At 38.9% G+C, this 17125-nt stretch overlaps 1 protein-coding gene across 1 annotated transcript; it reads right to left on the reverse strand.

Moving 5' to 3' along the window:
* Positions 1-1662: 1662 nt before the first annotated feature.
* On the reverse strand, positions 1663-16963 carry LOC138605023 (heat shock protein 30-like). Its single transcript, XM_069677093.1, is given in 4 exon segments — positions 1663-1725; positions 2050-2156; positions 15684-15753; positions 15755-16963. Coding segments are annotated over 4 exon segments (816 nt in total). The 5' UTR covers positions 16331-16963.
* Between the last annotated feature and the right edge of the window lie 162 nt (positions 16964-17125).

Genomic DNA, 17125 nt, shown 5'->3' on the forward strand with positions numbered 1-17125 from the left:
TGTAAAAACTATACACTTCTTTTTAAAAACCACACTTTGTTACCATATGAAACACACACGTTTCACATTACTATACTCTGTTTGCATGAGTTACACTCTGCTGTGATAAACCTAAAACACTTTTAGCACTTCTACTTCCCTATGATTAGAGTAGGCTACTATCAACAAAGTACAAATATAATGTAAATTCACCAAACACTACACAAGACCAATGTTGCAGACTGAAGAAACTCATTTATTTCTCAACACGCCCAAAATGTTGACATGGAGATTCATAATACTGTAACAAAACGTCACTTTACGTATTGTAAGTTAAAAAAAAAACAAACAAAAAAAAACTAGACTAGACTAGACAGTTTTTTTGGATTGCTTACACACTAAAATTAAAAGTAGTACACTATTAGCAAAACCTTACACTCAAGAAGCAAAACATCAGCCCATATTTGCACAACTATAAGCACATTGTCAACCTCACACTTGTTGCAAAACTCTACACACAGTGATTTGCAAAACACTAAACACACTTAACATACATTACACACAGAAATCTATCATGAAGTCACTTCCTTGCAATACCAAAGCACTGACTGTCAAATTACCACACCGTCCAACCAATTGGTTCAACACAGTCATCAGGTGTGCAAACACTCGTTTGCTTAATTGTAGACACACCAATCAGGTGTATAAGCACTATAAAAAGCAGCAGGTGAGTTCATCGGTCTTCAAGCACAATGGAAAGAGTCAGACGAGGAGGAGAACGAGGAGGACGAGGAGAACGAGGAGGACGAGGAGAACGAGGAGGACGAGGAGGACGAGGAGGAGGAGGAAGGGGAGGAAGAGGAATCAACAGAGGAGGAATCAACAGAGGAAGAGGAAGAGATGGAGGCCATGCTGGAGGTAGAGGTAGAGGAAGAGGAAGAGGAAGAGGAAGAGGAAGACAAGAAGGTGCTCAAAGAGGACCGAATCTGACAAATGAGATCCGCGCAACACTGGTTGACCACGTTGTCAACCACGGCCTGACGCTGAGGGAGGCTGGACTGCGAGTACAGCCAAATCTAAGCCGATATACAGTGGCAAGTGTGATAAGAACATTTCGACTGGAAAATAGGTATTGTAAAAATATCATCATATCAAAAACATCTGCACGGTTTCAGTAACTGCTTACAGTACTGTATTCTATGCACTATCAGCACTTCTGTTACCTTTTCCTGTGAAATTACTGTACTATTGTATACTGTTTTTTTTTTCTACATAGGATTGAGGGTCAGGAACGACAAGGGGGAAGGCCTCCTATGTTCACAGAACAGCAAGAGAGGGAGATAGTAAACATGGTTTTGGCCAACAATGCTATAACACTCAATCAGCTCCAAGCTAACATTGTCAATAACCACGCCATTTTCAACGATATCCATCAGGTCTCAACATCAACACTGGCATGCATCCTAAAAAAAAACCATATTCAAATGAAGCAAATTTATCGAGTGCCTTTCGAGCGCAATTCCGAAAGGGTGAAACGACTGCGGCATGATTATGCAGAGGTATGTATTCACTTTAGCAGTGTGATCTTGCATACTGTCTCATAATCTTTTACTGTACTGTAATATGTATACTAGATCTACACTGAACTACACAATTTTGCCTGACACTGTTTTTCAGAGAGTTTTACGAATGGATGGAGAGGAGATCCAGCATGAGTTCATTTACGTAGATGAGGCTGGGTTCAACCTGACGAGAACACGAAGGAGGGGAAGAAACATCATTGGCCACAGGGCTATAGTCAATGTCCCAGGGCAACGTGGGGGTAATATAACACTCTGTTCAGCCATTACACAGAATGGGGTCCTCCACCGCCATGCCCATATGGGCCCTTACAACACAGCACTCATACTTACATTCTTGGACCAATTGCACAACATAACAGCAGCAAATCAAATCGATCATATGCAATACATTGTTGTCTGGGACAATGTGTCTTTCCACCGCTCTGCTCTGGTTCAGAACCGGTTTCAGCAACATCCACATTTCACCGTCCTATATCTTCCACCATACTCTCCATTCCTCAACCCTATAGAAGAGTTTTTCTCGGTATGGCGGTGGAAGGTATATGATCTCCGTCTCCAGGCTGAGGTACCCCTCATCCAAGCCATGGAGGAGGCCTGTGACCAGATGGAGGTAGCAGCAATGCAAGGATGGATTCGTCATTCAAGACGTTTCTTTCCAAGGTGTCTTGCTAATGACAACATTGCCTGCGATGTTGATGAAATTCTCTGGCCAGATCCAGCTAGGCGAAGAGACAATGTCTAGTTTTTTTTTGTTTTGTTTTTTTTTAACTTACAATACGTAAAGTGACGTTTTGTTACAGTATTATGAATCTCCATGTCAACATTTTGGGCGTGTTGAGAAATAAATGAGTTTCTTCAGTCTGCAACATTGGTCTTGTGTAGTGTTTGGTGAATTTACATTATATTTGTACTTTGTTGATAGTAGCCTACTCTAATCATAGGGAAGTAGAAGTGCTAAAAGTGTTTTAGGTTTATCACAGCAGAGTGTAACTCATGCAAACAGAGTATAGTAATGTGAAACGTGTGTGTTTCATATGGTAACAAAGTGTGGTTTTTAAAAAGAAGTGCATAGTTTTTACAAGATTTTGCAAAGGATCTGTAGTGTTTTGCTAATTGGGTGTGTGGTTGTGCTAATTGTGTGTAGTGTTTTGAAAACACGGGCCCTGTTTTGAAAATCGTGCTTAAGCAATCAAAAAAAACTGTAAATGAGTTTAAGGCTGAAGTTAAAAACTTAAATGAGATAAGACAAACTCCAGTATTATGTCTGAATCACAGAAACAACAGGTATGTTGATCTGCATTAGAGGCCATGTTTGAAATCAGTGTGAAACTCATTCTTCTCGGAAGTTTTGATTGTACTTCTCTGAGGTTGGGAGACTTGCAAGAGACAGATTTAAAATACATCAGTTCACAAGCAAATCATTCAAACATTCTCCACCTGAGAGAAAGCCATACATAATTTAATTGTCTGAGCATCATAAAAGGCACCACTGAAGATTTATCCCTGAGCTACTCAGTCCTAACATTCACTCAAGTTTGTTTAAATAAAAGTAGTGTTTCTAGGTCAGCAAAGCTCTGTGTTTGGGAAAGCGTCTGCTAAATGAAATTGTAATTGTAAGTGTCCAGCCTGGACGTCTATTTTACCCAAACAATTCTTGGTGGCTACAGTAATAGATTTACGCATTGCTAATGTAATTATTTAGAGAGGAAAATCCTTGTTTAACTGTGCTATTTTACTTTCTTCATGCACACTTGTTTGTTTGGATTGTCAATGTTTGCCTAGCTGTCTATCCGCCTCTATGTGTGCTGTATGTACATGTCTGCTGAGAGTGTGTTTGAGTATTTATAGAGCGGCCTTTGAGTTCATTCAAGTACTTCCAGAATTGTGTTTCCTTCACAACTATGTTTTTGTCTTCCCTGAATGAATCAAAAACCAAAACAGACCAATTGGTGAACTTTTTGCAAAATATTTAAGATTTAAATGAGTGTATATAACACAAGGAAATGTTGGTGGTCTAAAGTATGGAATGTACAGTATGCCTTGGGAAAATATACTGCAAGTTATTGCACCCTATTGACATTACACTATTAGTGTGTACATTACCAATGACTTTTGTTCAGAGTGTTCAAGACAGTCTTTTGTTGTATGTATCCAAATGTAATATACCTTACATTTGTTTAATTCCATAACACTCAAAAGGCAGCAGATGATGCAAAAGAGAAAGTGAATACAACAAGCAATGGGACAAAGATTACCAGAGAGAAATAGGATGCATGTGATACATTCACATACTTATACACACAGGAAGAAAGCTGAGGCAAGCAAAAAGATCCTAAAAAAACATGGATATTGGCCAATGCAAACAGAATAAGAAATGAAGGAGGAAGATGTGGTGATTTTCTCTCTTTAAAAACATCAACTCTCAACAACTACTTTGCGCACTGACAGTGTTATTCAGAGCACATCCAGGCCTGTAGATGGATTCTTTCCATCCTAACCCATTAGTTAACGTCGTATGTAGCTCCATAAGCTAGCTGTCAACAGCCAGCAGACAACAAGAGCAATAGGAGGAATTTAATAGACATCTAGGTGTCAATGCTTCTGGCCATAAGGTTACAATTAGTTATGTATGCAACAATAGTTTCCACTGGCTCAAGTTAATGAGGGGCTTTCAACCTGCGTTGCCAGGTTTTGCAGTGGAACACTCACATTTCTATTCTCACTACCCGTATAGCTAAAGCTAACTTTTCAGTCAGTTAGCCCCGTAATGGCTAGCTCACGTTTCTCACTGGAATATGATGTGTCATATTAGTAGGCGAAAGCTGACTGAACTTTAGGAAAAAAATTTAGGAAATCAAGGACTTGTGCAACATAAATTTACTTTTAAACAGTATTTGACTGATTTCCAGTGGTCATGACATTGACTTTCCAATTGCAACTTTTGGGGTCATACATATTCATGAGTAAGGATTGACTTGAATTTTGACTCTTGCTTGCTGGGTGTAATTTAAATCTCAAGCTGAAAATCACAAAAACTAGCAGTGGCTGTCAGATGCTTTGTAACTGTTTGCAACAGAATGTTTGTTTTTACAAAACCATGTTTGAGTTGACCATGACAGTCAGGTCAAAAGATTTACAGTGAGTTACCATTCAGATAAAATTTTGAAGAATGTCAATTTACAGTCAAATACCAACAAAACACCAAAAAAGCATGTCTGCCGCCCCTAAAGTCTGCACTTTTGAGATTAGAATGCTACTTTTGAAGTTACACCTAAAAGAAATGTAATTTGATGTGAACTTCAAAAAAAAAAAATCAACACATTTTCTTTGTTCATTTTACAAAGATAGTATTTTTGTGTCCAAAAATCATTGTTTTGAAACAGCAATAAAGACATAGTCATCTGCAATGTTTTGACAGTCGGGCCTTCATCACTTTCATCACTGGTTCAATCTGAGGTCAGGGGGAAAACACTGCGTTCTCTTCTGTCAAACTTGTTTTTCCTCTCCCTGTCTCGAAGCTAGTCTCTTCCTCTCGGGTCTCACTTTAATCCGCCAGAAAGATCTTTGTCATTAAAATGCTTACAATCATTCTACACAGATTTCAACTGCTTGAATACACTGACCATGGCAACCATTTTTCTTAGCAGACAAAGAATAAAGTCATGAACAAGAAAGACACCTTCAAATTTTACCACATCACCACTGTGTACTCTCGCTCATAGTACATCCCAGCAAGTCTTCCATGTGCTGTAGCTCCTAAGCTAAATAGTTTTATTTGTACAGCTAAGAATAAATGTAATGCTTAATCTGGCTTTTGGCCGATGTAAAAATGTTGACAAAGTTTGTTTTTATGATTTATTCAAAATGGGATAACTCATCTTGTCATTTAATTTTTTTAAATAAACAGAAAGGTTATTGGTTTCCTATTTTCAATCAATATAGTTAAGATATGATATTCATCTTCTAACTTCCAAACATTTTGACTGGTTGATGTGGTTCCTCTTCACAGGCTCTGCTATGATGATCTATAAAGCTCTTCTATGAGAAGTTCAATTAGCTAAATTAGCCACTGCTTTCTGTCCTTTTTTGACTTTTCTTTCATCTTCCATTGCTGCTCTTTCTCAAAAAACTGTCCTGTTTGATTCATCAGCACAGTAAAGTAAACAGATATTTTCCAAGTCCCCCTGTGATACACTAACCAGCCATTATACGCTGCAGTGATTGCAGGACTGGTTAAACTCTGCTTTCATTTCAGATATCAACTTTACACACACATCACGCACATCTAAAGTATTTCATTTGCAAATGATTGGATCTGGATTCTTACATAGTATCTCCTATGGCCATAAAGTAAAGCAGACTAGGATAGAGCTGTGTGCAGGTCTGTGTTTTTGTGTAGGACTATTGTGTGCTGCATGTCTCAGCCCTCAGTCTGTATTTATCATTATCATCATCATCATATCAGTAACTCGAAACTTTCCTCTTCCTGTCATCCCCCTCTGTCCTTTTCCACTCCCACACTATAACTCACCTCTCACATTCCTCTTATCATGGTATTCTTAAATCATCTTTTCCTTCTCCGGATTGATGATAAACTACTGACATAGATTACAAATTAGATAATGATTACTATCAGTAATAACTATTTTTCGTGACATGATCTTTATACATTTTTTTAATCAATGCTGAATATTGTTTCTTAAAAGGGTTGTTTTCATAGTTTTGGCCATCATTCCTGTCAGTGATAATATCATTGTACTCACAGATATACTCACTGTCATCTCAGTTTTCCCTGATGTCATTGTTTACTTTGGTGAGAACAGTGTTACCATAACCGATTATAATGGTGGCCAAAACACAGGAAATAAAGTCCAATATGTAATAAACCCTCATTTTCCTTTAAATCCTCAGCCATTCATGTAAAAACAATATGACATCACCTTTTCGGCTGGTGAGAACACCAATATTGGAAGACATAATCATACTGATTGAGTTCGCTGCTGCCACTATGCAGTATCGTGTATGAGACAGAGAGACATAGAGAAGCTGAGAGAGAGACGTGAGTTGAGGTAGGCTAGAGTGGAAAACCAGGGTTTTGGAAACATGATTTCCTGTGGAAACAGTGATGTCATGAAGGTCTGTCTTTCACATGCACGCACGCACGCACACACACACACACACACACACACACACACACACACACACACACACACACACAAAGACATTGTAAATCAGGTTTTCTCTTAAACTCTGTTAATGTCATTAACATAGCTGTCTATGGCAACTCTGCTGCTTACTGCATTGTTTTGTAGTGGAGGTTTTTTAACCACTGTGGTTATGGAACCAAATTTGTCAGCACTATTCATTGTATTAACTAAATAAAGGAAAAAAAACATTTCTGTAATTTAATTAGTTATTTGATAAGGTGGTGACTACTTTTAAGCTTTTGTGGATGGCAAGCTAACCAGTGAAATGCTATCTAGCTGATAACATACTAGCACAAGTTAGCCACAGTAGCCTGCCAAGCTTACTAGCTGGCCTAATAAGTGCAAGCTAGCAAACTCAATTGCCAACCAGATACTGAATTAAGAGTTTTTCTCCTGAAATTTAGTCTTGAAAGTTCCATGACTAAGTTTGATGAACGTTTTCATGACTTTCAAATAATATTATAACGATACTGTACGTCTATACAACAATCCCAAAGATCTCAGTCTTGTGTCTTTGGCTACATTTATGGTAATTGCAGGTGAGTTTTGGGACTTCACTGTTGCCATTGTTACTTGCAATGCTTGAAGAGACTGGAAAAAAAGTATTGCTGCTTCACACACGTGACTCAAAGAGGGAAGTTCTTTGGGTTAGGTAGTGTCACAAACTGGGCGCTACTTGTTATTTTTCACCACTGACCAATTTGTAATACTGCTGATATGAGAGATTTTATCAGTGGGCCATATGATCAATCATTATTGTTATACCTCATTTTGCAAGGGATAATGACTCAATTAGTATAATATAATATAATATAATTAGTATAGTATAAACAGCTGTATGCCAATTATGCCAATCCAGTTCAAATTAATTGATTTCAGTCAAATATTTGACATTTTAAATACAAGGGTCACTAGGTCCTTAGTCTGTTTTGTGGTTGCACTGGTTCACAGTTATCTACAGAAGAAAAAAAAAAGAAAAAGTATTATTGCTGTGACATATGATGGATCAACATATCCAACATGGCAAATTAATAAGAGTCAGATCCAGAGGCGCCAAATTAATTATTTCCTGGGGTGCAGTCAGACATAACACAGAGAACATATCAGGAAAGCTGCTTCAAGATTATAAAACAGATACTATCAGAGACCTACAGATGGAGTTTAACGTGAGAAGGAAAAAAAGTACAGCTGGAGTCAACGCCTGTTATGACATCATACAGTTAAACCCCCGGTCAGTGCAAGAGGGAGCTCATGGGGAAATAAACCATTGCTCTCTAAAGTCTTTGACCTTTCAGTGCGAGTTCAGAGAAGTCCAAAACAACAATCAAACCCTTAAGCTTTCCTACTCATACTTACATAGGTAATTCCTGGGATTTAAAACAAAATCAAATGGAATAATTAAAAACAAATTGACCAACACACACTCGCAACAAATGGTTAGACCAGTGGGATAACAGAAAGCTACCTGTGTGGATGCACACAACATTTAGAAATTTGACCACTGTAACATTAGAAATGCAGCCTCTTCATGCAAGGCTGAGGAGTGCCAATGCAGTTGTAAATGCAGTGCCAGTTTGAAGGCTTTATAGGCCCAACACCAGATGTATGTTCAAAATATATTAAGTGCTAATAAGGGAGTTTCTGGATTGAAGCCATAGTCTGGATGCTTTATGCGTGTTGTCTCACTCAACCCGGTATCTTGCCTCCTGAGGAGTGTTGGAAAGGTGTTGACATTCTCCATAAAAATTCCCAATTACAGAAGACCGACCATGGGAGGGCAGACACACATTCTTACATTTTAGATTATGGTGTTAAATCTGGAGGGCTACTTAGGGTATATGTTATATTAAAGCACATTATATTTTATTTTTTTAAACTAAATCTCAACACTCAACCCATTTTTATGATAATGAATGAAACGTGGGCCCATTTGATTTTGCAAATTGTGTGGCATGTGTTGAATGTAACTGAAACCAAAGTTTATAATGTATTTGTTACCTTGGTGCAGAAATAATAAAGAGTTTTCATACCAATTCAATTTTGGTAATCCACAAGATTAATAGTGTGCTGTCTAGCAGTCAGTGAGCCATACTAGCAGCTCTGGGAAGCTACACAACGGTGCTTTAAACTAATTGCTGACATTGCAATTCGTACCTGGAAAAAGCCACTGTCAGTCAAAGCTGGTGTTCTCTGTAATCAATAGAAGCGATAATATTTGAAATTGGCACCACAGCTTTGAAGAAAGTTGTAGGAACAGCTCGTGGTTTTTTGCCCATTCTACATTCCTACAACACCCGGTGTGCATTGCGCCCCTCCCTCTGAAAGGAACAGCCCAGTGAGAGACACTGGAGTGAAATACTACCGTTGTCCAGTCAAGGACATTGATCGCTGCAGGCAATGGCTCAGAGAGGTACAGAATCTGAAATACTAGAATATATTGGATACATCCAATACATTGGATCGTCTTCAGGTCATCTTCGGGTCTGCAGTCTACATTTTAAATGAGACATGACATCAGAGGCGGGCGGAGATTTTCCAGGGCCCATTGGAGAAGCGCATAGCGTCCTCCAAAGGCACAGTGAAATAATGGCATTATCTCCCCATAATAACATGCTAGGACTGAGGTTAAATCTGCGAACTGGCCCTTTAATGTCCTCCCCACTTAAACTATCTTTGTCTATTATGTTAGTATCTTTTTGGCAATAAGCTTTATTTTAATTCTATATTTTTGGCTTTTCATGCCTTTTACTTTAGAGAGAGTACAGTGGATAGTGGCGGAAATGGGGGAAGAGAGAGTGGGGATGACACGCGGCAAAGGGCCGAGGCCGGGGGTTGAACCCCGGGCCGCCGCATTGAGGACTGTAGCCTCTGTGTATGGTCTCCGATTTTAACAGTAGAGCTAAACCAGTGCCCCTCTTTGGCAACAAGCACTTTGCTAATTAGTTTCGCAGGTATTTATTCACAATCTTAAGCATTAACCGGAAAAGAAAAACCTCTGCTGGTCTGTGTCCTGCTGTGTCTTTAGCTGGGAAGGTTTTGCTACCCATTTCTTTTCTTTTACTCCAAAGAAACCACTTTCTGTGTGTGGAAGATTGTTCTTGGAAAAGATATGTGCTCGTGAGAACAAATTATATAAATCACTTGTTATAGCTTTTAGAAAGAAAGTTGATCCCCTTGCTACAAGGTTAAAGAAAATGTTTTGGCCCCTGGATAGCCGTTTGTGGCTGCAATTTATTGATGTTCTGTTTCAAGCCTCGATGTGATCATGTCTAATCTAAACAGATTTATGTGTTTGACTGTCAATTGAACTTCACTGTTATAATTACTCATTGTATTGCTTTTATTGTGTACATGTGCTTTGATAGCTTTCCAACTATTCCCCCATAAGAAATGATGTTTTTAAATCCTACTTATTTGGATCAAATTTTGAACAGATGGATGAAAAAGAGTAGTCTCATCCTGATGTTAGTGTCTCTCTGTGTGTTCTGTTAAACTCCTCTTCTCCCTGTAGTACTTATCCAAACTGGATCTAATTTTCCATTCTGCCTTACTGGCACAAATTCAGCTTACAGTCCATGACCTCTTCAACTGTTTTTTTTCCTGCTGCTTACTGTTTTCTCTATTTCTTTCTACATCTCTGACTTTTAGTGTCTCTGCTGTTACTCCAGCTCTTTATTTCCCTTGATTTCATTAGTCTTTCTTTTTTATTTAATTGATTTATATTTCTTGCTATATTTCATCTTAACTTCTGACACATTTTACTTTGCACTCTCTTCCTTTGTTTTTCTATGCAGTTCTCATATTCCTACTCCACTGTTTTCATATTTTCTCTCTGCTCTGCCGCTCTCCTCACCCTTTGGCCTCAGCTATCCATCTCAGCTTTTATTTTCTTGATATCTCACATTCATACAGAGAAAGCACTCAGCATCTCCCAGCTGAACTGGATCGTATTGCCACATTTTAGTTGATGTAACACACACACAGACACACACACTTTTGACCTTTCAAAATAAATGCAAATTGGATTTAAATATTTCTTTTGACCTTTTACACATTGCTTTGAAAATTACAGAATTAAAGCATTTCAATCAGGAGAGACTTCATTAAGATCGAACAATTATTTATTTACAAGTCTGGAAAGAATTAAATGTACAAAGTCTTTGGCGATTAGACTCCATTGTGATGTCTTCATGTACTTGAAGATTTATAGAGGCCGAGAGCAGGATAGGCTACCCCCCTGATGGAGTCTAGACACTGGTGGTGGTGATGATGGTGAAGACAGGATGGGCTGAGGAACTGGACTTAAACACTGATTAGATGAATTGGAGGTGAACGGGATGGAGGAGGGTCGCATCGATCGAGCTGAAATGACAAACTGTCTGCGGAAGAGAGGAGAACAGCTTTAAAATGTAACAGCAGCGGGATGATTGGTCGACAAACTTCGTGGCTGATTCTGGTTGGTTAAGTACTTAAATAGTATACCCCCATAATCAGCTGATCACCAGACAGGAAGGACAGAAAGGGGGACAGAGAGATGATGAATGATGGCTAATGGATGAATGAATGAGTATAAACAGTGTTCCTTCTTGAGCTTAAGGTGAGCTACATTTAATTGATTTTTTGTGTGCAGAAACACTGAAACAAACACTGGTTCACACTTGAAAACAACACACACTGACTGCTTTGTGTGAGTGTGTGTGTGTGTGTGTGTGTGTGTGTGTGTGTGTGTGTGTGTGTGTGTGTGTGCGTGTGTTTGTGTGTGTGTACGCGTAAATATCAACATAGAAGTCCATTCCTGAAACTATCTGTGTTTTTATGTTTGTTTATGGCCTGCATGCTGACCCCTTTTTCGCACAGTGTGTGTGCGTGCGTGTGTGTGCGTGCGTGTGTGTGTGTGTGTGAGTGTGTGTGTGTGTGTGTGTGTGTGTGTGTGTGTGTGTGTGTGTGTGCGCGCGCATGTGTTCAGAGGGTACAGACTACGATTGTTCTGCCTGGGTGTTAGCTTTCGGGGCAGGAAGTGCACGTTCAGGTCAGGGGGGATCGAGGCACGCTCAGTCTGGCCACATCTGTTCAAATACCAGAGACCCTCGAAGTCACACAGGAAATATGTGTGAGTGTGTGCATGTGCTACAGAAGCTGCTCTTTGTGCGCACAATTTATAAAAATATTTGACCTTTTCGCTGCTTATAACATCTCTGTTACCCACAATAGGTAACAGAGGAGAATTTGTACCTTTGTACCTGTCGTAATGTTTCTGCAAAAGGGCACAGACACTGAATAAACACATCAGTTATACAACTCAGAGCTTTTCTTGGTACATGTACATTATAGCTTTATATAGCTGTTGCTCGGTGTTACTCATAGTACAGTCCTAATTGTGTTATCATAAATTTCACTTTATTTAAAAATCTTCAGGACTGTGTTTGGAATACTTTAAAGCAATAGAATAGTTGCAGCAATGAAGCAATTCTGCTTTGCAAATCGACTGGGAGGACAAACCTTCAAACAGCTCAGAACCATTATTGAAAGTCAAGGTGAAATGAAAAATGTCACTTTAATCCTTTTAGATCACATCCCCCGGTAATATTGTGCATCTATTTGACAAAATGTTGATGTTGCTCTCTTTGCCTGTCTCTATCCTGCATCTCCTTCTATCCCATTTTCAGCCCATCCAGTCGAGGCAGATGGCTGTTCAACATGAGTCTGGTTCTGCTCGAGGTTTCTGCCTGTTAAAAGGAAGTTTTTCCTTGCCAATGTACCGAATGTTGCTTAGTGCTACTCATGGTGATTCATGTTGGGCCTCTCTTTAAATAACATAACAAAGAGTCGGTCTAGACCTGCTCTTTTGTAAAGTGTCTCGAGATAACTCTGGTTATGATTTGCCGCTATACAAATAAAATTTGATTGATTGATTTGATTGAATATAGGCAAAAAAAACCCCCAGAAAATCCATTTCTTTGTATTCTCATATCAAAATCCGATCATTTTTTCTTCTGGTAAAACAAAATTCCATGCGTGCTTATGTAAGTTACCACCAAACAATTTCAACCAATCAATCTGCAACATTTAGCGGCAGAGCACCAAGAACGCTCGGTCAGTTAGCTAGCTACTGCGCTGTGGAGAACGTCTGTCTACGCCCACTTCTCAACGATCAAATCAAATCCCTCTAATGATATGTCCGGCCTGCACGTCCTGTTTCACTCTGAAATACGTCATGATACGGAGGCTAGATACTCTCGAAATGCCGTTTCAGCTCGACAAAAATCACATCTTTTTTCAGATCATCCCCGGGAATGGTAAGAGCTTGATAGATTTAGGCATAAAAATAACTTGGAGTAGTTAGGTAAAGATTGTGGTAATGGTCAAAAGAAAACCAGTATGAACAGTGGTCTAGTGTTAGTTTCAGGTTTGCCTCTGAGAGACAACTGTTATAAGACACAGCCGCATTAGGGGGCTTGTAATAAATAAATATATTTTTGAATAGATTTTTTTCAATAGTTAGTCAATAGTAAATAGTTACAAAAGCATTGCATTAGAAAATGTGGGATTTCATTCAGTCGCAAAATTTTAACACGATAAATGTTTTCTTTCAACAAGATCCATGCACTCGGCTGTGGCCTGCATGGTCATGAAAGATTGAGGATCCTATACTCACTACTTTCTGCATTGGCACTGAAAGTTGTCTTTTATTCCATAGTTTTGGTCAAAGCTTAAAAATCTTGCATCACATGTTTAGCAGAACGCAACTGTGTTTTTTCAAGACCCTCCCTGCCAGGTAAAAGCCCCTACTTTCAAACTTTAGTCTTAAACACAGGCTATCTGTTATAAATGAGTAGTCTGAAGGCCAAGCTAACCTTGATGACATCATAAGGGTTTAGAAGGCTCTCTCACAATTAAGAGAAGACATAATACAGATGTTTTCACAAGCTGATTAGAACTCCCAGTAATAAATAAACTGAGCTATTCCATTTTTCAAAGTGTAAAATGATAAAAAAAATAAAAATAAAATAAAATAAGCATTTACCATCTCAGAAGCTTTAATTGCAAAAACATTTTAGTTGTCCAAATTATGTCTGTAACACATGTATACTGACCATTTTATTAGGTGTGATCCTGGTCGTAAAATGGGGAAGGACTGGCATCAGTTTGTGTTTGTGTTTCCTGTTCCCACAAACCAACCTTTGTAACTTCATAAGGAAAACACACCTTTACAAAGATTTAGAGAAGTTCTTTTCTTCCTCAGCATTTGTGCTACTTCCCTGTTAACATAAACAGATGCAGACAGCCATACAGACTGACTCATGGGTTCTTGTAATGGTAATAAAAGCTGTCTGCTTGAAACACACCCTGTTGATTAAGATGCAGTTAAATAGTCTGAGGCAACCTGGAAATGAGTGGAAGTTTGGAGGAGAGAAATGGTGGGATAATGAGAGAGAGAAAAGGGTAAGATTTAAATAAAGAAAGAGAAGGATGATAAGACGAAGGAGGGATAGAATGGGCCTGGATTCACTAAATGGTGACATGTGTTGCCGGCAATCAGCACCTTTCAGGAGAAGTGAGGAGATGAAAGTAAAGGATGGTGAGTAAGAGGATGGTGAATGAAGAAGACGAGACAAGGACAACCTCTGATATTTAAGGATCCAGTGAAGAAACATTCTGTCACCATTTTCCTGAGAAACAAAGAGCAGCTCCACGAATAGAACATGAAACAAAAGCTGAGTGAGTCCCTAAAGTATTTTTTTCTCCTCCACCCTGTTGCTGCCACGTTTACGGGACAATCTGTCTATTCTTGGGAAAAAGAAAAGTCCTGACAGCCAGACAGGAGCCAGGGAGAGACCATTAACTTGTAAACAACAGCGGGAAAAAAAGGGGGGAGAAATGGGTCATTAATGGCGTTTCAATGCACAAAGTTAGTACCCTGGTGAATATTGTTGTTAATGGTTTTTTTTACTCTGTTATGAAGAGTGATTGAGGTCCTAGAGGATTTGGGTTGTGTTTCAATATTCAGTCCATCCAAATTCATTGTTGCATTTCATATTGTTTGAAGCTATGCAATTCAACCATCTATAACTGTAACACCTGCTACCCAAGAGATGGCAGCCCTCTGTAATGTCACAAAAGACATTGTTGGAATTGTTCACTGACAATAAAATACACTTTTAACTGAATGAACAAATAAGGTTGGGGGAAATGATAGAAACAGGAATTGAATAAGGGATCCAAAAATCAGGATTCCAATATATATTTTGTATACATTTTATATAATATATAATATTTAATGCATTATTTTATAAGTTGTTCTCGTCATCATAGCAGACCATACCTTTTGTATACTTCAACCAAGTACCTGCCAAAAGAAAGGATCCTTAATACTAACTGCCAGCTAACAACAAACTGTTTACTGGCCTAAATATGACATCTAGTGGAAGTTAAATGTGTACTACACTCTTGAATTTCCTCAAGTCGTTTTTTTCCCAAACTGAGGCCATGTAAAATAAAAATGCACTGTTGTCATAAAATACAATAAACTCAGGAAGAGAACAGAAAGTCCTTAAAGTAAAAGTCAGAGAAGAAGTAAATAAAAAGCCGCAACTGTGATTTAAGTGCAAATTTTCCTTACAATTGTCTAATTATCTCTGGATATTTTCAGGATAAACATGATTATGTTTTAGTATTATTGATGCAGAGGTGCAAAAATACCATAGAGATATTAAAATAAAAGGTCCTCAACTTTTATTTTACATCAAAATCAAAACGTGCTTCTGTGATTTTTGGCCACAGATTTCATAACTTCATGACAAAAACGCAACATGAAAACATATTCAAACCTTAAGGACATTTATTAACATTGTATACACTGTGATATACAAAGAAAATAGGATCATTACTTAACACATTGACTCTACATCGTTACAACAACAGGTAGATGAGTCCATGTTTTCAGGTTTGTCCCATGTGCTGCTGTCTGTGCTGCTGCCTTCTTCCTTGTGAACACACACTTTGCTTTGTTTTCTCCTCCAAGCTCCTCTTGATAGTCAGCTCTCGCTCAGCCTCCTCAACACCCGGAGCTTTGGCCGCCTGAATGTGGAGCTTCCCATCTTGAGCCAGGTAGCAGGTGACGGCTCCAGCGTTCAGCCCTTCAGGCAGATCAAACTCCTGTCTGAACTCCTGGAGTCTGTAAGAGGAGCAGCCTTTCTCGTCCTCCTGCTTCTTCTCTGTCTTCCCGCTGACTCTCAGCTTCCTGCCCACCTGCCTGACAGACAGCTCCTCTGGGGAAAAGCCAAGAGTGTCCAGAGTCAGGCCAAAGTGCTCTCCCTCTTTCTCCAGCTGGCAGGAGACTGGTTTCATGTCCTCACTGGTTATGAAAGGCTCCGTCTCCTCCAGGATGTTATGTCGAAGTTTGTCCATCAGCTGCAGCCTGCTGTGGAGCTCCTGAAGGTTTCTCTGCAGTAGATCCTGCTGGTAGAGCAGAGGTTTGACCTCTGGCCACAGACTGCGTACAGGCCAGTAGAAGTCCATGAATGGACTGAGGGCAGACTGTAGTCCATGAGAGCACAGCATCTTCAGCGTGTGTTTAGTGTTGAGTCCTCTTGTTGTGAGATTAAGGGTCTGTTCTCTTCTGTGTTGCTTTCTGTCTCAGCAGTAGGACTGTCCCAGCTTTTATAATCTAACTGGAGACTCTCTTTAGGAACTTTCCCGGCGTTACCACATCTTTCCACTAGGAGGAGCTGTTACTCAGGAGTGATGACATCTCTGCTTAGTCCTCTGTGATCTGGAAGTTTTCTAACTATGTTTCATAATAAATTTAACAGAAGGCAAACACACAGATAAAATAAACAGATTTCACATTTGCATGGATTATTTCATAACAATTATTCTCTTATTGTCTGTTCATAAGATTTTTTTGGTTTTCATGTGTTTCCACTTGTTCTTTATAAACTATGTTCAAATATAGCCCTATAAATAGATTAGTTTTTGAATGTCCCTTTATGTCTCAAAGTGTTATTGCTTCCACTTCTTCTGTTTTCTGGATAGTAGCAGATTTAAAGGATTACTAAATCATGCAGCCTTAATTTGGATGGGGAGAATAAAACTATGTCATTGCAATCAAATTCATATTCAACAATGTAACCTCAACCCAGAGAAATTTAAAGTGATGGAAAACTGAAAAAAAGAACAATCTGATCATTTTGACTTCACCACTGAAACTTCAATCTGTAGGTTTGAATTAGTTTAATTACTAAATTGTTCATGAGCTTCAGAGTCTTCAGGAACTTTCCAGTCGTTACCACAGCTTTCCACTAGGTGGAGATGTTACTCAGGAGGGATGACATCACTGCTGCCGTTCGACATAAA

The sequence above is a fragment of the Semicossyphus pulcher genome, unplaced genomic scaffold (genome assembly GCF_022749685.1).
Source record: "Semicossyphus pulcher isolate SPU_LCO1_2020_fin unplaced genomic scaffold, fSemPul1.0.p SCAF_28, whole genome shotgun sequence".
NCBI classification, from domain to species: domain Eukaryota; kingdom Metazoa; phylum Chordata; class Actinopteri; order Labriformes; family Labridae; genus Semicossyphus; species Semicossyphus pulcher.